General features: G+C 37.6%; 1 protein-coding gene across 10 annotated transcripts in view; it reads left to right on the top strand.

The window, feature by feature from the left end:
- The window catches only part of c2cd5 (C2 calcium dependent domain containing 5), a 32,296-nt gene that overhangs the window by 6,696 nt on the left and 2,268 nt on the right, over positions 1-23,332 (top strand). The window contains exons 8-27 of one of the 10 annotated variants that reach the window (XM_066684387.1): positions 576-749; positions 1,500-1,654; positions 2,347-2,520; positions 3,394-3,482; positions 5,313-5,421; positions 12,586-12,700; positions 13,084-13,254; positions 13,628-13,819; positions 14,901-15,087; positions 15,212-15,376; positions 16,454-16,594; positions 16,737-16,800; positions 16,873-16,934; positions 17,510-17,608; positions 17,703-17,792; positions 18,022-18,109; positions 19,681-19,764; positions 19,912-19,950; positions 20,274-20,375; positions 22,898-23,091. In XM_066684387.1, coding sequence (XP_066540484.1) covers positions 576-749; positions 1,500-1,654; positions 2,347-2,520; positions 3,394-3,482; positions 5,313-5,421; positions 12,586-12,700; positions 13,084-13,254; positions 13,628-13,819; positions 14,901-15,087; positions 15,212-15,376; positions 16,454-16,594; positions 16,737-16,800; positions 16,873-16,934; positions 17,510-17,608; positions 17,703-17,792; positions 18,022-18,109; positions 19,681-19,764; positions 19,912-19,950; positions 20,274-20,375; positions 22,898-23,091 — 2,494 coding nt within the window. Of the gene's footprint in view, positions 1-575; positions 750-1,499; positions 1,655-2,346; positions 2,521-3,393; positions 3,483-5,312; positions 5,422-12,585; positions 12,701-13,083; positions 13,255-13,627; positions 13,820-14,900; positions 15,088-15,211; positions 15,377-15,537; positions 15,583-16,453; positions 16,595-16,736; positions 16,801-16,872; positions 16,935-17,509; positions 17,609-17,702; positions 17,793-18,021; positions 18,110-19,680; positions 19,765-19,911; positions 19,951-20,273; positions 20,376-22,897; positions 23,092-23,332 lie in introns of all 10 variants that reach the window. The other 9 variants (XM_066684382.1, XM_066684379.1, XM_066684378.1 and 6 more) reach the window with 9 other exon arrangements.

The following is a 23,332-nucleotide window of genomic DNA, read 5'->3' as shown; positions in this document are numbered from 1 at the left end:
GAATGAATGCATGCGTGCATGTATGGTTGTGTGTGTGTGTGTGTGTATTCCCATGTGTATTTGTATATGTATTATGTCCATGTACAGTGCTATGCAAAGGACAGAGACCACTCTTATGAAAATGGAAATATTCCACAATATTCCGAATTTCAGGAGCTGAATATAAACCTTATTCATTTTATCTTTTTAGTGTGTCCATGCTTCGGTTTTGTGATAGCTTCCATTCTTATGAAGAGATTTGTTTTTCGTTTAAGGCATTATTTGCTCTGATTATTTTTAATATTCTGTGGAACTTTTTGTGTTTTCCCTTTATTTCCTTTGCATTCACCTTCACCATGCAAATGGATTATGTTTCATCGCCTTTTAAATACCTGTTGAAAAATTGTGCGTAATGCCCATTTTGATTTTAAATTACATGAAAAGGTGGTCTCTCTAGCAGAGTACTCTGTCTTTTATGTGCTTTGTTTTTCTAAGTGTGCAGTGCTTGAAAAACGTGTTTGAGTATGTGTATGTTGTATGTGCCTCTGTGTGTCTGTGTATGAATGTATGAAACACACGTGTGTATGTGTGTGTAGCTCTCCGCAGGCTGTTCCTTCCGCTCTTGGATGTCGCTCCACTCACAGCAGTCCGGTTCACAGTGCAAGCAGCCGTCTCTCTCAGGGCTTCTCCGTTTCCGTGCCAACCCTGCTGTTCGCCGGTATGAAACACAGACACAGGAGCTCAGAGGGCCCCAGAGCCAGGCAGTGTAGGCAGGTACCCCCCACGATCCCATGACCCTGCCACGACCCTGCAAAAGTTCTCTCACCACCACCCTCCCTCTTCATTGGACAAGATGGCTATGACATCACCAGACCTGCCCTTCAGCTGACAAAGCAACCTATTCTGCAGCTAAGGCTTTGGCCCACGATATGCTTCTGATGAATTGGTGGGCTGCGTTTAGCACTCACTGTGTAGCCAGACAGATTTCTAGATTTCGCTGCAACGTGTGTAACTCGCGTGTGTGGGTTTTGCTACATTTCACAGTTTGGACAAGTTCAGCCATTTCGGGGAGGGAATTATAATTTGAGTTTGAGTTAGTATTGTTTCTGGTACCGTTATCAGAGGGTTGTGCTTTGGTTAGCTGAGCGTTGTGCTTTGGTTAGCTGAAACAAATGCTTTTTCATCTCATCGCTTTGTGTTGTCATTTTTGGTTTGGGTATTGCCTGTTTTTTCCTTCCTTTTTGTGTGGAAATCACTTTTTGTTTGTTTGTATGTTTTTTTGTTTGTTTGTTGTTGTTTTTGTTTTTTCCTTGTTGCCTGCCCGCTCTCTCCCGTCATCATCCCAACAGCAATCAGCCAACACTCTTTTCTCTCTACACCTTTACCTTCCCCATTTTAAAAATTTTCTCCTTCCTTCCCCCTCTCTAACGTACATCTATACACACAACACACAAGCACACACTTCCCGAGTATGGTTGTGGTGGGTGTGAGACTGAGCGTGTTCCTCCTTGCTCTGACAGGGCGGGTTTTGGGGAGGAGACCCCTGGTGTCCCATTGTCCTCCGGACCCCCCACCCCTCTGAGAGCCCAAACCTTCTCCTCCTTCTCCCCCTCCAAGTCCTACAGCCGCCAATCTTCTTCCTCTGACACGGAGCTCAGCCTCACCCCCAAAACTGGTAAGACCATTCCACCCCAGAACTACCTAATGCTCTCAACTCACTGGTCAGTTGACCTTGTTGTCACTCTCAAGCTTCTTACTGATCATGGCAACTACCAATGCTGAATCTTATGAAGAGAGCAGGAGGTACCACAATCCCCCTCCATTTGTTTCAGTTTGGTTTGTGTTTATTTTTAATCATGTTGGTGATTTACTTTCATTTGTTTATTTATTTTTTTATTGGTCCAAAATCCTCCTTATGTTTGTATGTCTGGGTATGTGACTGACAAATCTAGAATATAAAAGTCATCAAAATATAGATGTAACTGAATGATGAACTCATATTGTAAAGATTACTTGTGTTTCTGAGGTACGAAACATTTTTTTAAAAATGTGGCACTTCCCAGCCATGAATTCCGTTCTGTGAACTAAAAGGCATTTGACATGTTTAATCCCACCAAAGCATTCCTCGTCAGTATTGTCTCTCTTGCTATCTTTGTCTTTTGCGCCTCTTGCTTTATTTCATAATTCATTTCTGTCTTATTGTTGCTTCATTCTCATGTGATCTCTCCATTCCTTATCCTCTTTTCTCCATACTCCTTTTCTGTCCTCTTTTCTACGCTCTTCTATTTGTTATTCTTCTCTTCCCTTCTCTTTTCTTCTCTTCTCTTTTCTTCTCTTCTCTTCTCTTCTCTTCTCGTTTCCCCTCAGCAAGGATTTGTCAGTCTCCCAGTTCTCCTACCCTTCAATCTAAATCTTCACCCATTCCCACTACTAAGGCCCTCAGGAGTACAACTCCTCCCCCTCTCCATGTGAGCCTGTCAGACACAGCCATGCTGAGAAAGAGCGTGTCCTTCAGTGAGGATCTGTTACTGGCAGCCTCCGGTAGGACACACCCACTCCTGTCGCTATGAGTCCTTAATCCCTGACTGACTGCACGCAGTATGGCCAACCCAAATTGACCCCTGACAAGAAATCATATTTCTCTTTGGGGATTGACCTAAGGATATTTTTTATATTAATCAGCAAGCTTGGCTTGGTGGTCATTCTCGTAAGAATAGAATGAGCTGGTTTTTCTGTGTGGTTCAGAAGCATTTGTTTTAATTAACAAAGTCTACTCGCATGAAGTTAAAGAATGTGTTTCATTCTGATCCCTCTGAGGCTGTGAGAGAAAAGAACAAGAATATTTCTGATTTGCTGCTTTTAAAGAATGTCATATGTCAAGCTTAGATTTTAGGTGCTGAGACTTTGCCATTTTAGTCATTTAATCTGCATGCATTTTTTTTCTTAGATAAAGTGAGGCTGCATAGGTGACATTAAGTGTGGGATTTTCAGGTCGTTGGACTGTGTGTGTTGATGACAACTATTATAGAGCAATGTAAATATAAAATGTCATACTCTTCTTATGTGGCTAAAGAATGGCCAAATGATAACTGATGGCTATTTTACGTTTTCTGAAAGCTCCTTATCCATGACAGAAATGTATTTATGTCAGAAGTATGGTGCTCTATAAGGTTAGTTGTTTCCAAGTAGCCGCTACAATCTTAAGCCACTTAACCAAGGAAATAGCCAAGTAACATTGCTATAATAACTTGCCATCTCCAATCCAAAGTTTGCAAGCAGATGTTAAACCTGTTTTACAATTTAACTACAAGAAAATGTGTGCAATTGTGCATGAAAACTTTCTTAAAGTGGTCTGTGGTTAATTTCTTTCAGTTCTTTTCTATTTCCTGCATTTCTCTCATTTTTTTTTCACAGGTATGGGCAGTGGGGGCAGTGCTGGGAAGGAGGCAGGACCCCTGAAAGCACTTTTAAGGCAGCAGACTCAGTCAGCTTTGGAGCAGAGGGTACGGACACACAGTTGCACTTGCTAATACAATGAATAACTGTAAAGAAGTTTACTGATTTTGACTTGTGTGTTTTCACTTTTTTAATTATTATTATTTTTATTTTATTTTATTTTATTTATTTTTCTCTGTCTCCTCCTTGGACTTCAGGGGGTGTCATCATCCTCTGAGACATTTGTTAAGATGGGGGTATGTCTACACAGGGCATGTTTGGAGGTTAAAATGCTTAAATTCCCTTTTTAAAACCCCTTAGTTGACCCTAAATTGACTTGAGAGAAGATTCTCCTCCCCTGTTTATGTCTCCATTTCTTGTTCAGTATACACAATGACCTGCATGACTTTACTATTCCTTATTATGTCATGAAGCTACATGATTTGCCCCTTTCAGTGGACCCAGTGACTAAAGTAGGGTTGGCTCCAAAAATTCTGATATTCATTTGTTGCCTAGGTATTTGGTTTTAAGTTTTGAGATCATGATATTTGGCAAATATTTTTTGGGCAAAATGTAGACTATTTATAAAGGCAAACCTCCACTCTGTCCATATTCAGGCTTACCAGCACTAAAAAACAAACAAACAACCAAACAAACAAAAGGACTCATTGTTGTTTCTATACTGACTATTCATAGAAGAGCAATTTGTAGTTCTACATTTAAAGACTTTGGTCCACCGGTTGCTCTATGTACTTCGTTTGCCCCCTTCACCCTGTTCTTCAAATGTAAGGAACCTTACAGGGCCACCACAGAGCAGGTATAGGTGGTGGATCACTGCAGTGACACTAACATGATTGTTGGATTTTTAATGTGTATTGTGTTGGAAACGGCATTGTTGCTGAAGTTTTAAAACACTGTGTCACGTCTACCTTGTTGGTCCACCTTGTAAATGTGAAGTCTGATACCGTAGCTCATCCGATACTGCACAGTGACACAGTGATTTTTGTTGAGCGGTTTAAAAACTCCAACATTGCTGCTGTATCTGATCCATACTTACCAGCACAACAAATTTCATAATGGACAGTGAGTGTAGAAACAATGAGGTGGTCATAATATTCTGATATGACTGTGTATACACATGTGAATATTTACAGAAAGCACAATTAGATTTTTGTTAAACAGAGCAAATAAAATTCAGTAAATCTGAGTTTATATATGCAAATATGTACCCCATTGACGACACACTGTTTTGCTTAGAAAATAAACAATTTAAGGGTATTTAATTTAGCATACAACTGTTGTAACAGTGGTACACTGTCTTGTCTAGCATGGGTTTAATCTTGAAATGTTATGTCTAATGGAGCGGGATTCCTCTGTGTTCTTTCCTGACTCTGATATGACCCTGAGAAGGAGAAGCTGGTAACAGTTAGGGGCACTTATTCCACTTATAAATTATTCACATTTTTAGTGGAGTATTCACAAAAGCTCAAATAAATATTTCAAATGATCTCTATAGAGCATTGTGTCTATATTATATTTTAAAGATTTATAAAAAAAAAATGTCCTTGTGGGTTGCTCTTAAAACAAATGCAGTGCCTGCCATATGTACTGGGAAAGTGATTATTTCTGCTAATATTTTCTAATATTAATATTACCTTACACACAATGTGTATTTTAATGTTTTATAACTATTCCAGTACCACTAGAGTTACCAAACGTCTTCTTTCCTGGGAAGATCATCTGTTTTGTATTTACAGAAGGATAATGGCATGTTTACCCCTAGTATGCCGTTTGCTGTGCTTTTCTTTTTTTAAAACATGAATTTCTAATGTGTAACAGGTAATTTATTTATATTAATATTATTATTTTTTTTTTTTTTATTATTATTACTTTTTTAGGAGTTCCCTTTCTTTACCTTGACCAGTTTCCCTCCGGGTTTTCTGCTTCATGTGGGTGGAGTGGTCAGTGCACGGTCAGTCAAGCTTCTGGATCGAATTCACAACCCTGGTAAGTAAAAATTAAAATGGATAAACAATTTAATTACATTACTGCCGTGAACCAGTTCTTAAGAATAATTTATTTCTCTTAAACTGCTAGGACTTTCAAATATTTTTTTTATGTGACGCAAAATACAAATGAAACTTGGTTAATTAGATGGACACTGCACATCTACTTGGCCCTAGCCTGAAAAAGCATCATTATTTGGAGTAATCTAGCATTATCTAGTAACTGTAGTGAAGTGTTCTAGATTCCTTTTTGATTTAATTGTAATTATTATACTAGTAACATGGAGATTCGGGCAGTAGGTTGCTCTCTTTTCTGAAGGCAAATGGTGCAGTTAAGTGATTGTGGGTAAAAATATCACTTAATTTGAAGCAGGGGGTGAAATGTGGAATCTATTCTGCATCATATGGTCTATTGCTGCATGTCATTTTACAACCACATGACTACCCTGTTATGCAGTTTTCATATATTTTATATTGTTTCTTTGCATTTTTTGTTCCCTTGTTATACATTATGCATCTTTACTCATTATTATTCTTTTTTTCTGCTTTATTCTGTTGGAAAAATGCACACTGAATAATTTTTAATGAACTTTCCAACCCTGTAATCCACTCCACATCTGATTGTCCTAACATTTGAATGTTTGTCACGTATTAGTGAAGCTTACACATCATGCTTAAAAACAAGTCTTTCCACTCTCTCATTTTCACCATGTGCTTTTATGGAATACTCATGGAGTGAATTTCTCACTTTTTCCTGTACATATCACTCTTATTCTCTTACTGCTTATGACCCAATGTCCCATTGTGTTCCATCAATTGCTTCCCTTTATGAAATAGTGCTCAATAATGATGCACATTTTATTCCTAGTTAAACAGCCCAGTCTATTACCCTCATTTCACCCATTATTTAGATTCTGGTAAACGAGCCACATTAAAGGCTTTCAGAAGGCTAACTTGAAGTGTTTGAAGTGCCATTTTTGTAGGAGTTTGCGTTAACAATTTTGACCAAATACACCAAAATTGAGCACTGATACTAAATTCACTCACACAAACTCACATTGTATTTATACTATGTACAAGTCTAAATACATTTTAAAGCCCCCCTGTCTACTTTTAGAATTATTGTCTAAGAATTTTGTGTTCTGCAATAAATTTGCCATGAAATAGCACAATATTATGATTTTAGACATTTTTCTGCTAAGGGATTTTTTTATACTTATTTTCAACTATAGTTTGCTTTGGCTAGATGTTTTTTGTTGGGTGGGCTAAATTTGATTTACATGATTTTAGCTCTGACAAATAAGCAGTAAGTACATATTACCTACCTCAGTATAGTTACTACTCCCCTGCACATTATGAGGCTGACTGAAAAGCATGAAACATCCTTTTTTTTCCCTTTTGTCAGATGTACGGTTGAACCACACTGATCATAGTTGCATGTGTCATATTTAGCTAGCTCATTGTCAGTATGACTCAGTGCCACTAATGACACCTCATAGTTTGTGTGCCATGGTGAAGTCACTGTAGATCTTTATGCAATCTGACACATCCCTGAATTTTTGGAGCATTAAACTACTATTAAATTTCATTACATTTTGAATATATTTTGAAAATAACGTGCTTATTTCAAGGCCTATATTTAGTATTAAATATTTTAGTATATTTAGTATAAAGCCTGTTAACAAGAATATTTAATGAGTTTAGGTTTCCATTCGCTCTTTAGTCTAAAGTAGAATTTTGTCTTACCTTAACTACCCCCTGGCCAAACCAAAAGACAATCAACAATTCTGACATCTCTGTAGCTTCTCATATAAAACCATTCTTAATGATTTTGTTGACATCTTAATCATTTAAAGGAAATATTGACAATTCTGGAGAACTACTGTTCTCACAGGAAAATAAAATCCCACTTGTATTTATTTTAGTTTGTAAGCGGCAAATTTTAAGGTGGAATGATATTTTCTTGTAATAAACTGACTATAGTGTGTAAGAGGCCGATGTTTAACATGTCTGTATCTCAAGCTGCTTATTTTTGTTGCCCCTTCGATACTTTTCCTTCCATGCACTTAGCTGTGTTCTGAATTTGGAGTCAGTTCCGCTCGAAGTTATCTGTAACAGCACAATAAGCAAAAAATTACCCACCTATGGAGCAGAAATAAACAACATTTTCATGCTTCCTCTTAAAAATCCAAATGCCTATGCAACTTCCACAATCATCACACTTCAATGAAAACAACATCAGGAGTATTCGGACAGTTTGAAATCAATCTGTGACTCCTTCTGGTTCAAAGATTAAAAAAAACTCTTTAAAAAAAAATATATAAAATAAATAAATAAACTCTACATTAACCATTTCATGCACTTGAATTACCATTATTAATTTGTGGTAACTTATTATTACCACCACCCCCCCCCACTACAAACACACTCGTCTGTCTTTCTTTCTCTCTCTGGCGTCTGGAGTATTTTAGACAACCTATAGAAATCCAAACTTTGAAAAGCATGAACTTAAATGGGGATATTGTTGTGTTTCTCCTTTATACATGGACAATATTGACATATTTTTGCTGTTTCGCATTATTTAAGGTGAAAATGTCTCCAAATTCAGGATATGGCTAATTGCATTACTGAAACATCTTGAGTAACAAATTAGTTTTGGTAATAATTCAAACAGTGAATGTTAAACTTCAGCCACATACAAAAGGTTTTTATTTTCTTCATGCATATCATTCCACCTTAATAGATGCAGAGCTTCTGAACCTAAAAAATCAGAGAACAGCGTTTCCCTACAATCGTAGACATTCCCTTTAAGGGACTAATCTTTTTAATCCCAGTCTTGACAGATATTCAGCACATTCTTTCATTTCGCAGCAAAGAGAGAGTGTATGAGAGAGAGAGAGAGAGTGTGTATGAGAGAGAGAGTGTGTATGTGTGAGAGAGAGAGACAGAGAGAGAGTATGAGAGAGAGAAAGAGAAGCTTTTTAAGTATTAGTTGAATGTAAAGCATGGTGTGGTAGACGAAGCTGCTTGTAAAATTTTTAATGTGTATGTGCTGATACAGAGCCACTTACTTGGTGACATAGTGCTGCTGCATGCTTCTCTCTCTCTCTCTCTCTCTCTCTCTCTCTCTCTCTCTCTCTCTCTCTCTTTCTCTCTTCTTTCTCTTAATATAACTCTTCTTGTGTCTTTCTTCTCCATAAAACAGTATTTGATCTCCTTCTCTTTCTGTCTCACTCGCACTCTTGCCATCTTTCTTTCTCTCTCGCTCTCCCTCTCTCTCGCTCTCCCTCTCTCTCTCTCTCTCTCTCTCTCTCTCTCTCTCTCTCTCTCTCTCTCTCCAATAACTTTCTTGTATGTCTTTGCAGTTGCTGTGGAGTGGTGTTGTCCAGTGTTGTGCTCATTTGTAGTCTGTGTGTTTTTTTTTTCTTCTTTTTCTATTCTCTCTTTCTCTCTGCTCCTTTAACTGATCTACTAATGTGGTGTTTTGAATCAGCCTTGGGTAACACCAGATCATACAAACTGCTAGACTGGAATAGTTTCACTGCAGGTACTACCCTACCCCCAGTCCTGCATTTACACTCACACAGCCCTTGGCAGCTCAATTTATTACAAGTACAAACACACACTCACATACAGACAAAAATACATGTAAGTCGTTTGTTCCTTTTGGTAGTTACTTAGACCCAGTTCAAGAAATACCCAGTTTTTTTTTTCAACTTAATCTGCTGTCTGTATAATAGTGCCATATGTTACTTATGGGCATTTGCTAAATTCTGTGAATAAACAAATTTGTGTGACTGTATAAAACGCATTCAGTCTAAAATTTTATATAAAAAAAACTTCAAATACTGATGTCTGAATATAGATTTATCAAACTTTTTAAGCTATTACATCTATATCATTAAGCTATTGCCTTACTACTGAAAACCACTATTATTACTACCATTATTTTGGTAACATTACCTAAAATAATAATATTAAGAAGGATTTATTTTATTATTTATTTGAGAATTTGGTGACTTTAATCAAGTTTTTAGTTCTTTGTATAAATTAATGTATGAATATTAGTGTCTGTGACAATACAAGTGACTATACATTTACAGATGCAGCAGAAAGGTATGAAAATGCTGGTGTATTCCTTTAATTGTAGCACTGTCATTTCACATAAGATTATTTTTTCTAAGGCCAACATAAAAACAAACATGGACACAGATTTCTGTAGGCACAAACTTGCACACTCTTGATTTTTCTCAGTAGTGTGGGTTGCATGAGCTGCCATGTGCTGTGCTTGGGGTGTGTGTGTGCGCGTGTGTATATGTGTTTAAAAGTATGTGAGACAGCTGCAGCATGCTTTAGCCGGCTGTGTAGCTGTTCTCTGCTCTGGCTGGATGTTTTTGATTGGCTTTAGCTGTTCCTCACTGGACCCCTTACCCAGCATTTTTATTTCTCCCTGATCACATTATAACATGACCAAGTGACCCAGAGAGGGTGCAGAGAGGCAGGCAGGCAGGCATGTTCATCATCCTGCTTTTCTTTCAGTGAGTGTAACCATGGCAATAACTGTGTCCTCTCAGTAACCCCATCTCTGGTGATCATGATCCAGTCCTCCATGGTTACTGTTGTTTTATTATATTATACAGTGAATGTTTGTATATAGTTCTATAGCGTTTATGTTTACACTGCTATCATGGGCTGTAGGATAAATTAATTGTAGTCATTTATGATGTAAATACTTCTAATAATGCTAAAAATTTCTATATACACTTTAGGTTATGTTATGTGTAGGCTTGTGCGTCACTGTTGCTTGTAAATTTTTATAGATTTTTTTAAATTTAGGATTTCCTGAGAAAACATTTACATTAATTAATCCCGATTTTAAAAATTATTTCAATACAGTTTTATGCAGGTCACAGATCAACCTTAATTTATTAATTTTCAGGCTGAACTGCTAGTAAAAGGTATTTTTCATCAGGATAAAAGGTAGAAAACTAACAGAAACGACACTGAAGACTCAACAGCTGAATTTAATGTTAATGTTTTCAGCATTTACTGTTTCCATGTTTTTAATTTTTTACAGCTGTCATTTATTTTAGGGATTTTAGGGAGTCTACAGGGATATATTACACACCTCCAAAAATCTCAGACATTGGTTGCACTGGTTCCAAACAGGCAGTAAAGTTAAAGACTGGGATCTGCGGAGGTCAGTCTTTTGTTCTGAGGACACCAGGAGCAGCTTTGTTTAATTAGTTAGATTTTTATGTCTATATTCTTTTCTTAACTTACTTATACTACTACTATAAAAATGTACACACCCGTAGCACATGGATGTTTTCTTAAAACGGAAGAAGGTTTGACAAATTCCATGTGCGAAGGATTGATCTTTCTTATATGAAGTTAGAGTAGAGATTTTATTTTTTCTGATGGTGGTGGTTTCGGGGTCTACCAGGTAACACAATTGCTATTTTCCTTTATATCTTAAATATTTTGAACTCAAGTTTTATAAATACCTTATTTACATAGATTTTTATTTTTTTTCTATGTAAATAGAAATAGCTAACATTTCTCCAAGCAGAGGAGTAGCCAAGGTCCACCCAGTCAGCCAGAGCTAAATCCCAGTGTGAGTGCATGTGTGTGGACACACACTCTTTTTTTTGACTTCAAAGTGTTGCCAACTGTCCCATATTTGGACACTACAGCCCGTGTTCTGTTTCGAACCGATATGGGATGTGTTTTGTTCAGTATATTTAAGGTTAAACTGTTAAGACGGATGATTTGTTTGAGACGGATACAAGCTCTGCAGCTCTCCCTCAACTGGAGGGAGATGCATACACTCCAAGGCTCCTAAACAGAAAATGTACTTTTCATTGGTCGTCACTTTTATTTAGCCAATCAGCAGCCAGAGTTAGCTCTCCATCATTTAGTGCTGCAGCCATTGGAGTCACATTCTCTACAGGGGTTTGTTTTGCAGCTGTGCTGAGAGGAGCAGGTCAGTGCTGAAACACTGGGTACTTTTAGCTCTGCTTTAAGATAAAACTTGGGTAGCATGGTTAGCACAGTGTTTTGGAGAAACTACACTTCTTTGTCCCTCAACACATCTGTGATGACAAAGCTAATTGACATTTAGAATCAAAGTAAATCTTTATAAACCAAAATAACATTAAGTGATTTAAGATTTTCAGTAACATTAGCAAAATATTTTTGAGTGTAAGACAAATGTAAGAGTCCTAAAAAAACTAGACTGTATATTACATATGGGACATAAGAGTAAAACACAGCAATTATGTTTTAATGTAATTAATTGTTATATATAAGTTAAATATGGTAAAGAAACGAGGACAAGTCTTTTAGACATCTTAAACTGATAAGGTTCTTTCACTTCAAATCTAATTGTAGTTAATGAACCATTTAAAATAGTACAGCAGTTATACAGTAATACAGTATTTGCAAAATACATGGACAGATTCTGCTTTGACACTTCAGAGAGGGTCACCTTGGGTTTCACATTCCTTAATTCGATTTAAAAAATTTGGCAACTCTTGGTGATGGTAGCGCTAAGTACATGAGCCTGAGACGCTGTGTAAATTGTACAACTGCATCCATCAGTATAGATTTTTTAGGAAAATTATCATAGTACAGATATTGAATGTATTCTCATAATCTCCAAAACAAATATAGTTTAATTATAGCATCAAAAACCTAATTTTGTTTTCCTTTTTATGTTTCTGTTATCACAGTGTCCTTCAGTTTTCAGTTAATGTCATTTCTCCGCTTTTTTTGCTCACCTTTTATTCACTCCCTCTGCTTTTGGCTCAGCCCAAGACAGGGTTGCATTTGTCTTAAGAATTCCTGTGGAAACGCATGACTGCAAATCTGAATGATTGAGATTAGTTGGGAGTGTTTCATCTTGTCGATTTGCACATCCCTAAGCTCAAGAGGATGAGCCATCAGGAGAATAGCAGTATAGTAAACGCATATTATCATCTTCTTATTCATCATCATTGTCATTTACTCCATTCTTCTCCTGGTCTGTTGAAGGGGTTTATGTGTGCTTTCTCTCATGAGAATTTTTAAGAAGCACTTGTTCGTAAGAGAATGTTGGTATGAGTGACAGATTTTGTGCATCATGTCTTTGTGGAAATGTGAGTTTTGCTTGTGTGTCTTTCAGACGAGCCAGAGACACGTGATGCCTGGTGGGAAGAGATTCGTCAGGAGATAAAGTCTCATGCTAAAGCATTGGGCTGCCATGCTGTAGTGGGTTATAGCGAGTCAACTAGCATCTGGTACAGTTCACGACATATATACCTATTAAGTGTGAAAAGTCTGGGGACACTTTGCTTCTTAAAACCTTTGTTCTTATTGATTATTCCTTATTCCTTATTGATTGTTCAATCGATAAACCTTTTTTTGAAAAACATTTTTTGTGATATTTGGGTGCCATTGAGAATTTTGGACATTTTCATAATTCGTAAATATTTGGTGGATGAAAAACTCATATTGCTAAGAAAATTGGAAAAGAAAGGAAGCTGTCCCCAAACTGTTTACATCAGCATACCCCACACTATGCTTTTTTTTCACTAATCTCATTCTCAAACACACTTATGGAGAAAACACTTGGCTGTTTTTTTTTTTTTTTTTTTTGGGATTTTTTTGTGTCTTTTTTCAGTGAGGAAGTGTGTATTCTGTCTGCGTCTGGCACTGCTGCTATCCTCAGCTCCCGCTTCATGCAGGATGGCACCTTGGACACAGAACACAGGTTGTCACGGCAACAAGCACCTGTCTTTACCTCAGGGGCAGAGAAGGGCGAGGGTGATATGGGTAGTTCAGCCTCATTAGGGTAGGTTAATCACATGCTTTGTGCTAAAGGACTAAAACCTCACTAAACATTACTAATGAGGCTGGTCTTTATGGTTGGACAATAATAAAAAAAGTAAAATAAAAATAAATTTCACTGACACTAACATTGTAAACGTAGAGTTTTTCTGTGTGTATGTGTGTCTCTATAAATCTTAGAAACATGAAACAGCTTTATCTCTGTGAGTTCTAATTTTTTTTTTTTTAATTTGTGGATATGGAATATGGTAATACTGATGATGCATGATGTATATATGAGACAGAGAGAGAGCATTGACATTACTTAGCATGCTGTTTATTTCCTGTGCAATATTCAGAAAATGGTGTATTCAGTGTAGTTTGTGTCTGTGTGTTAGGTTTGAAGACCTGATGCCCCCTGGCTGTGGTTTTTGCCACATTCCTTATGATGAGTTGAACATGCCATTTCCAGCTCAGCTCACATACTGTCACTGTTGTCGACGCTATAAAGTCCCTGATGTGCTCTTCACTACTATAGACCTGCCAACAGAAGCCAACATCACTGGGAAAGGCTGCCTTATACAAGCCAGGTGAGTCATACAACCCCCTTTTGTACTACTTTTGTACAGGTAGTCCCAACTACACTGTCTGATACACTGCAAGCTTCTGTAGCCGCTCTGTTTTCTTTGATAATATCACAAATATTTCACAGTATGTTTGTATAGCAGTGGTGGACAGTAACAAAGTAATTGTAATTTGTTACTGTACTTCAGTACTGAGTACTGTACTTTGTACTGTTTAGTATTAGGCTGTATTTGAATCCTCAGAAACTAACATTCATTTATATACATGGTATACGGATCTGTAGATGTCAAAAATCACTCATTGAGGGTGAGAGTCAGTTGAAGATATATTTAACACAATACATGAAGCGAGGTCAAAACAAGAAATATTCGAAAACCAAAAATCAGTAAAGAGAGGAAAAAAAAGTCCAAAAGACAAACACGAGTATCATGCAAAAAGTCAGAAAATCAAAACCGTAGCCTGTTTAAGAAACTCTGAGAGCTTAAAGGAACAATATGTAATATTTTACCTTAAAATTACAGCTTCAAAATCATTGTGATGCTTCGCTGATCTGTAATAGGGAGAATAGTGCCTCTGTTGTTGCTACTCTTGGCTCATCACTGCAGAAACTGCACCTGGTAACTTTTGGAGGAGCATAGGAAAGCCCCCCTTCCCTCCCAATTTCAGTACAGTGCTGTAAAAGTTATTTGCACTTTGGGGGGCCCCAGGAGTAGGAAAAAAAATCTTATCTAGTGTTCCTAAATAAGTAAAAAAAAAAAAAAAACTATGTGCTGGTGCAGCGAACACACTAAAGGCCAATTTATGCTTTATGCGAGTCTCATAAAGTAATTGTAATTTACTATGATTTTTAAATATTGTTTTTATATTATTTCATTCTGTTGTGATGTATTTAAAATAATCTGTATGTATTGCATAGAATATTTCTTTAAATGTATCTTTTTCATTTAAAGGACTTAAGAGGAGTTGGATCATGGTCTTTAAAATGTATTCATTATGACTCCTCTCTCTCTCTCTCTCTCTCTCTCTCTCTCTCTCTCTCTCTCTTTCTCTCTCTCTCTCTCTCTCTCTCTCTCTCTACTTCTGAAGGCTATGTCGAACTAAAAAGAAGGCACAGGGAGAGGGCAATGCCACAGCCATCAGTAACTTGCTGCCATTTCTGGAGTATGAGCTTCACACACAGCTGATGAATAAGTTGAAACTGCGTAGTATGAACGCACTGTTTGGCTTGCGCATTCAGATCAGTGTGGGAGAGAACATGTTACTGGGCCTGGCTGTGAGTTTAGCACTTGTGCTTAATATGAAGCTAATGTTCCATATATGCAAAAGGCTAAACATTTAAATTGATAATCTATGGCTGTTCAAAGGTTTTATGAGAGACATTGATTTGTTTGTTGTAGTCAGCTACTGGAGTGTATCTAACAGCACTGCCCAGTCCAGGAGGGATCCAGATAGCAGGAAAAGCCCCCAGTGACATCACATATGAACAACACATTTCAAACATGCAGAAGAAAATAAATGACACCATTGTCAGAAACAAAGAACTCTATGAGATCAACCCGCCGGTGAGTGTTTTTACATGCTGTCAGTGTCTTGAGGTTGCAGCTTTTGTTTTTAAAGGTTACACTGGGAAGTATTGTGTTTTGGGCTGCAGCCACTGGGCTTTATGGTGGGTGATTTCTGGTTGTTAACTGGCCAATACTTGTTTCTCTCTGAACTGATAAAGAAAATATTCACTCTGGATCCAGAAGCTTTCAGATGCATCAATACGGTACATTCTAATGCATGGCAAGTTATACAGTACTGATAACTTTAATACTATGTAAAGGTCAGAGGCCCTTTTATAGTCATTTTGATATATAGTTGCCTCAACAACCAGACATAAGCTGCAGTTCTCCCTTTGCTGTTTACACCATTTTCTCATTTCAGTATACTAGTTTTCTGTATTTAAGGTAATCCTCAGGGATATCTTTGGACCCAGTTTTGTGTTTTCAGCTTCATAAAATCCAAATAAACCCACCAGCATTCAGTGATGTGGCCTGGACTCCTGGGTGAATTCCATTGTTCAGGAAACACCAGCAGTTTCTTTCTTTACAATTTCCTTTACTCGCTAATTGTTTCTTGAGAGTTAAGCAAGCATTCCAATCCATAGAAAAGGACAGAAATCCCCTTTTCAAATGTATTGTTTTACATTTGAAGCAAGAGTAGGACTCTACATTTATTCATTTATAAGGCAAGTGAATTGTATCAAATGATATATCCTCATATAGATCTGAAAAATTAATGGTCTCTGACTTTTGCACAGTATTGTGTATCCAGAAACACACACTACTAGTTATTTCACTAAAAGCATGAGGTCTTGTCTTTAAACTCACATTATAAGGTATGCACACAGAAATAAAAATATGGATGTTCAGCTCTTATTACTTTAAGTGTAACAGGTGTTTCACAACTAATCTTGCTGACCTACTGCAGAGCTGATGTTTTACCAATTGCTCTTTTATTTTTAGCATATTATCTGTTAAAGGGAATTTTTGAATTTCAGCCATCAGACATTTCTAATTATCTGTACATTTCTAAGTCAACTAATCAAATTTCCCTCTGATTTGTCAATGTTTTTTTTTTCTTTTTTTCTTATAAAGGAATTAGTTGAGGAGGTGATTGGCTCGCCAATCCCTGAACCCCGGCAGCGTTCTCGCCTCTTTCGCTCTCATTCAGAGAGCTCAGACGAAGTCTCAGAGTTGGATCTGTCTCATGGAAAGAAGGATGCCTTCGTTCTAGAGGTGAGGCATGTGCATACAAAAAGGCAGTTTTTGAAATTATTTATAGAGTGTAGATACATGCATACAGTATAAATGTTTTTTTTAAGCAGAACCTTGTACTCATTCAGTAAGACTTGTTAAATTATCTTTTGCACTTTTCCAGATTGATGACACAGATGCCGTTGAAGATATTCACTCTCTCCTTACTGATGCCCCAACACCTCCAGGTACGTTCTCTTCTCTTCTCTTCTCTTCTCTTCTCTCCTCATTAATATTCAATTTATTTGTTTTCTGTTTAGGGTTTTACAGCTGCAACACTGAAATAATGCCTGGGATTTATAACTGGACTTCAGCTTTACAGGTACTTCTCACTTTAGCCTACATTTTTTTTCTATTTTAATTTTCCCAAAAAGCAAAACTAATACTTTGGAAAAGAAAAAACTCACACGGGAAACGTTTGAATGTTCTGTAGTCCAATCAGTGAGAGAGAATTCCAGACACACTTAATTTTACTTAAGTTTACTTAAAAGATATCAGCATGTATTATTTTTAACTGAATGAAAAGTTATGTGAAATATAAGAACAATTCCTCAGATTCCCTTACTCTAGTTGTAGTAAACTACAGACTGGATACGTTTGGTTCTTTTTGCTTCTGAGTTTAAACTGGACTACAAATCTAGAGTTGCTAACAAACATCAGAAGTCAAAAGCCACCAAAAGTGGCATCTTTTTGGTGTAGCTTGACTCTCCAGCAATTAACTAAAGAAAATTACAGAAATGTGGTTACTGATTAAAATACTGACTACATCTGTATTTTATACTCTTGTGTAAAAGTTTATTTGTCACATACATAGTCGTACACGGTACAACTAGCAGTGAAATGTCTCGTCTACATTGGTGTGTTTCTGTACAATTGCTTCTCCCTTTGTTGTTGTAGATGTTTACTTCTGTAAGGGTCTTTCGTCTCAGCAATGTAAATGTGACAAATCAGGGCCTGAACAAAGTCTTCAATGACCTCTGTGAGAATCTGCTTAAGGTGAGCTGACTATCCATTCATCCACCCTGTCTCTACTTGCTGTGCTATATTGTGCAAACAAAGCAGTTTAATTAATAGCATGGGTTTTGTTTAGAGTCTATACTTCAAACTGCGATCTATGGTTCCCTGCTGTCTCTGCCATTTGAACTTCACTGTTGCTGTACCTGAGGATGAGCTTATACAGGTAAGTACTAGCTTAGTGCAAATCTGCTCCTCCTACACTTCCTGTACTCATGCAGTTGATAAATACCCTATGTAGCAGTCCTTTAGACTTTTTTCCTGTCACGATCCAGTAAACTATTTAGAATTTGTTTTGTTTAGCTGGCTCATGAATATTGAGTGGTCTGACTTTCGGTGCTGGATTATGAGCCTCTGTATTACTTTCTTTCATGTGTATTTTGCTTGAATGACAGGTGGCAGTGACAGCAGTGGCCATGAGCTTTGATAAAGAACAGTCACTGGAGAACGGCAGACAAATTGTAGACAAGACACTTATGAAAGGTGAGTGTGTATCCACCAGCACACGTTTAATAACCATGATCACACTGTATGTAGGGGGAAAATCTGTAGACGTCACACTGCCACATTGCTCATGTCACCCAGAGGTAATATGTGTAAAATGACCACAAAATCTTTTTTGTCTCTAGTTTCCTCCTCTATAAAAGCATCAAGACTGAATTAAAAGAAAAAGACTCTTAAGGCAAATCCCATTTCTTAATTTTGCAGCCTACCCCTTGTTTTCAAGTGTTCTCTTGTCTCTTGGAACTGAATTACAAAGTGTGGTGTTTAAAATCTTCCACTTTAAGAGCCTGTTACCTCATTAGAACACATAATAGCAGCTATTCAGTGGTGCTCTTAAGGCTCTGTGATATGAGCTGAATTCAGTTGCATATTCTGCATCTTTTGGTTGTTCCACTTTATATTTAGCAGTAGCCTCAGGTGCTAGAATGCAGTTGCTTTGCCATTTAATGTGGAATTTGAAATTGCAAGACGTGCAAAATATTAGTGATGTTTTATGCTTGTTTTGAAATAAATGGACATAATGCATTGAAACTACATGAAAATAAGATAATACAATGGTTATAATAGTGTATTAAAGGAGACGATACTGCTACATGGGGCTTTCATTGCCTTCTTGCCACTAGTTTACAAGTCCTTTTGTTTGAATTGTTCTGCTGAAAAATCTCAGTTTTAAAAAATCTCAGTTTTAAGTGGTAAGCCTCTAGGTCCGACCCCTTTTTCCCAACAAGAAAAGAGTCACCCCTACCCTTTGGCAAAGCGGAGGGGTAGGGCTAAGGGGTAAAATTGGATTCACTTTTAATGTACTTTATCCAGACTGATATCTGGGACACTTTTATACACTGAACAATCACTAGGTTAGGAACACCTCCATTTTATCAACTCCACTGACCATACAGGAGCACTTTTTAGTTCTACAATTACAGACTGTAGTCCACCTGTTTCTCTGCATACTTTCTTATCTCGGTTTCACCCTGCTCTTCAGTGGTCAAAACACCCACAGAACCTCCACAGAGCAGGTATGAATTGGGTGGTGGATCATTCTCAGCGCTGCAGTGACGCTGACCTGGTGGTGGCGTGTTGGTGTGTGTTGGGCTGGTAGGAGTGAATCAGACACAGCAGAGAACTGATTCTAGAGTTTTTAAAACCCTCAGTGTCACTGCAGGACTGAGGATAGTATACCAACCAAAAATCCAAAGACCAAAATCTCCAATGATGTAGGACTAGAGGACAACAAATACAAACTGTCCAGCAAAGGTTGAGTCATTGTCCCAGACTTTATAACTACAACATGGACCAACGGGGTAGATGTGTCTAACAGAGTGGACAGGGTGTATACATTTATGCTGGATTTATATATTAACTTTTATATTAAATTGTGTGTGTAGTATGTGTTTGTATTGAATGACAAAGTTTATTAAAAATAATAATGTGTTTTTCATCCCTGAGGAAATTTTACAATAGTATTTTCAATTAATTTATTCTCCATCTGAAGGAAATCAATATTAACTGACAAATTTCTGTATGTTTTTTTGGTGTCTGGATGTCTGCAGCAATTACAGAAAATGAAGAGCAACTTCAGTTCCCTCTAGAGCTCACTGCAGAATCTTCCTCCAGTGCTTTCTGCTCTGCCAAAGGTAAACCATCAGCTCTCCCTTTTGACCTCTGAGATCCTCCTCAGCTGTACAAGATGTGCAGTAGTAAACATTCCTAACTACTTGGCAGTTGCATTCAGATTAACTAAAGTAGTCGAACCTTTGTGAAGTAACATCTGTATGTCATAGGTTTGTCTGAAGTTTCCGGTCCTCTGCCAAGCGCTCGAGGTGAGTACTTGTTTGCTGGCTGTTTTCATGGTGGAAGGGTTATTTTTTGGTTTCATTTCTACTCCTTTTGTGTCTGACAGATTGCGGTTCTGCAGCACACACTCCAGCATCATCCATTTTACCCCTCTTTTCTGTTCTTCTTTTTTTCTTTTCTTTGTCTTATTTCCTCTTCTATGTATCCCTCTGTTGTTTGTGTATGTCTGTGTGGTTTGTTGTGGTGGCATGCGCATGTCTGTGTTTTTGTGTTTGTGTGTCTGTGTTTTTGTGTGTGCTCTGCACACATGTCTCTGTGTGTGTGTGTGTGTGTTTATGTGTGTGCCCAGCCCCCTCAGTTGATTACAGTTCCTTTACAGATAGATGCAGCTCCTGGATAGAGCAGCTTAGACTGAAAGCTCATACCATAAGACGTGGATCAATTAAAACAAGTAGGAGCATGTTCATACACACAGTCATACTGTCACACACATTCATACACGCACTTATGCTGGCAAAAACAGGTCATGCCAAACCGACTGACAGAGTGAAAGCTGAGGCCTGCCCCCTAGTGGAGACAATTTAATTAAGAGGTTTGATGGAGCAATGGGGTTGCTGAATGTTCTTTGAATTGGCCTGAAAGATGTGTAAGTATGGCAGCACCTCACAGAATGCTCTCTGTCATGAAGCCTGCATAAGTGTATCATAGGCATGGCTTATCAAAGAACTAAATTACCTGTGATGATTATCTCTGGCATTTCTCATAGTTGCATGCATTCTAACAGCCTCTGTGTGATGTGGTGGTTATGATGCATTATGAAGGCTTTATGTCAGGGCTCTGTTATGTATGCTGAGTGGTATTTGTATGTAGGTCTGGGTGATAAGATGATCATCAAGAAAACTTAAAAAAATTAACTGTTAACTTAAAAATTACTGTTAATTAATGGATTATATATACAAAATGAAATTAGTATCTATTTCTTCAGCTGTTATTGGCAGCAAAGGCTCGAAAATGGGACAGTTGCTACTTTATTACACTAGGTGGCTATATTTGCCTTTTTTCGTCAGTCTAGTAGCTAGAAGCAAAGGCTATTGTTTGGAGGTTGTGATTTTGAACTCTTGTGATGCCACAGTCAGGCGTGGCTACAAGTCTGATGTATATGATTGACCTTGTTCTCTCAAGGTGGGTAAGATGCCCCATTCAATAGCACTATGCTACTATTGTGGATGTGTTTTAGCTAATTTAGTTTTACTCCAATTGTGCTGTGATTTATAAAAAATAATACAGAAAAGTAGCTTTATTGTATAATTATTTTTGTTGTATCACCCGGACCTACAGATGTGTGCAAATGTTTGAGCTGCCCTGTTAAAATTACACATTTTGTGTAATTATTTACTTTCCTAAGGGAAAATAATCATTTCTGCATGGAACAAACAGAAATATGATATTTCTGCACATTTTAAATCATTCCATGTCTAGAAATCTAAAATCTGGCAAGATTCTTTCTTCTTTTTTTTAGTTAGTAACAGCCACTTTCTTGTAGCCAGGTTTTCCTAGTTTTGAATGTGTATGTGATCTTGCATGTAGCATGTTTATTATCTCACCAATTATTTTCAGAAATATTCATGTCTTCAGACACTGGCCATTTTTATTATATATATTAGTTCTCTAGAGAGAGAAAGAACTATAAGTTTATTGTCCTTTTTGGCCACTCATGGCTTTAATATAAACACTAACAGTTTATAAACACACACATATTGCTATGTATTTCAAATATTCCAAATAATTAAATTTAAGGGGTTCCACTCACTTCTATGGCCACAGGGGTATAAAACCTCTATAAAGCACTTGGGCATGTAGACTAGGGCATGCTTCTAAAAAAAAAAACGGGTTGCTCTCAGGACCTCAGTAAATTCCAGCATGGTACTGTGATTGAATGCCACCTGTGCAAATCCCGTTGTAAAATTTCTTCTACTAAATATTCCACAGTCAATGGTCTGTGGTATTACAACAATGTGGAATTAATAAGGTACAACAGCAACTCAGCCAAAAAGTGGTAGGCCACTCAAAATGAGAGAGCTTCTCCGTTTGGCAATCTGATATACAAGTCTGGGTTTGGTGGTTGCCATGAGAATGGTACTTATCTGACTGCGTTGTGCCAAGGGGGGCATGTGATGTGGGGTTGTTTTTCAGGAGTTAGGCTTGGTCTCTTAGTTCCAGTAAAAGGAACTCTTAGTGCTTCATCATACCAAGAGATTTTGGACAGCTTCATGCTCCCAACATGTTCCAACATGACTGCACCAGTGCACAAAGCAAGGTCCATAAAGGCATGGATGAGCGAGTTTAGTGTGGAAGAACCAGAGTCCTGACCTCAAATCAATAGAACACCTTTAGGATGAATAAGAGCAGAGACTGAGAGTCAGGCCTTCTCACCCATCATGATTGACTGACCTCACAAATGTGCTTCTGGAAGGTTGAAGCTATTATATCCGAAAAGAGTGTGCCAATATCATATTAAAGCCTATGGATTAAGAATGGGATGTCATTCAACTTCATGTGCCTGCAAAAGCAGACAAGCAAATACTTTTGGCAGTATTGTGCATATATATATATATATATATTTTGCCTGGTTTTTGCCTAAATATTTGCATTCAACTGAAATTGTATGAGACATCCTAAGGTTCTTGCATTAATCCATGTTTCATAGACATCTGATTTGTCACAGCGTATGCATTTGTGATGCATGATGGCCCTTAGTTGTATATCATTTTCACTTTACTGTGCTTTATAATCATGCAAAACTGTTTCTGCTGCTTGCAAACACTCAAACACACACAGACCCACAACCGTCTTGTCCCTCTTCTGCCACTGTCCTGTGTCTTTTGCCAAACTAATGTGCTTATGAAATAGAATGTTCTCTCAGCGCCATGTCCACTGTCTCCTACTGTCCTTTCTGTATTTCCTGTCTCTTAGTGTCCTCTTTGGAGAAAGCTAGTCCATTGCCAGAGGGTCGGTCTCGTTCTCTCAGGTCTAATCGCTCCTATGCCGGTGGTTCAGTCGCTGTGGTCAAGATGACTCCCCTCTCTTTTCTTCCTGGAACAAAAATAATCAAATACCTTGGCATCATCAACATGTTCTTCATCAGAGAGACCACTTCACTACGAGAGGTAACCCTTAAATTGGCACACTACATATAATGCATTTGATAGTTTTTCCCAAATTCTGGCAGTCAGACTTGTTTGGTGTGAGAGGTTTGTTTGTTGAAACACTGAGGCTAATGTATCTAATGCTGGCCTTATACCAAATTACTTATCAAGCAGTTTCACTGTCCAAAATCGGAGTAAAATCACGCAAGTCGTGCTGGAGTTGCACCACGCTCACTTTGTCTCGATCATTTGGTGTGAGGGG

This window comes from Hoplias malabaricus, chromosome 11 (assembly GCF_029633855.1).
Source record: "Hoplias malabaricus isolate fHopMal1 chromosome 11, fHopMal1.hap1, whole genome shotgun sequence".
NCBI lineage: Eukaryota > Metazoa > Chordata > Actinopteri > Characiformes > Erythrinidae > Hoplias > Hoplias malabaricus.
This window is presented reverse-complemented; position numbering and strand designations above follow the sequence as displayed.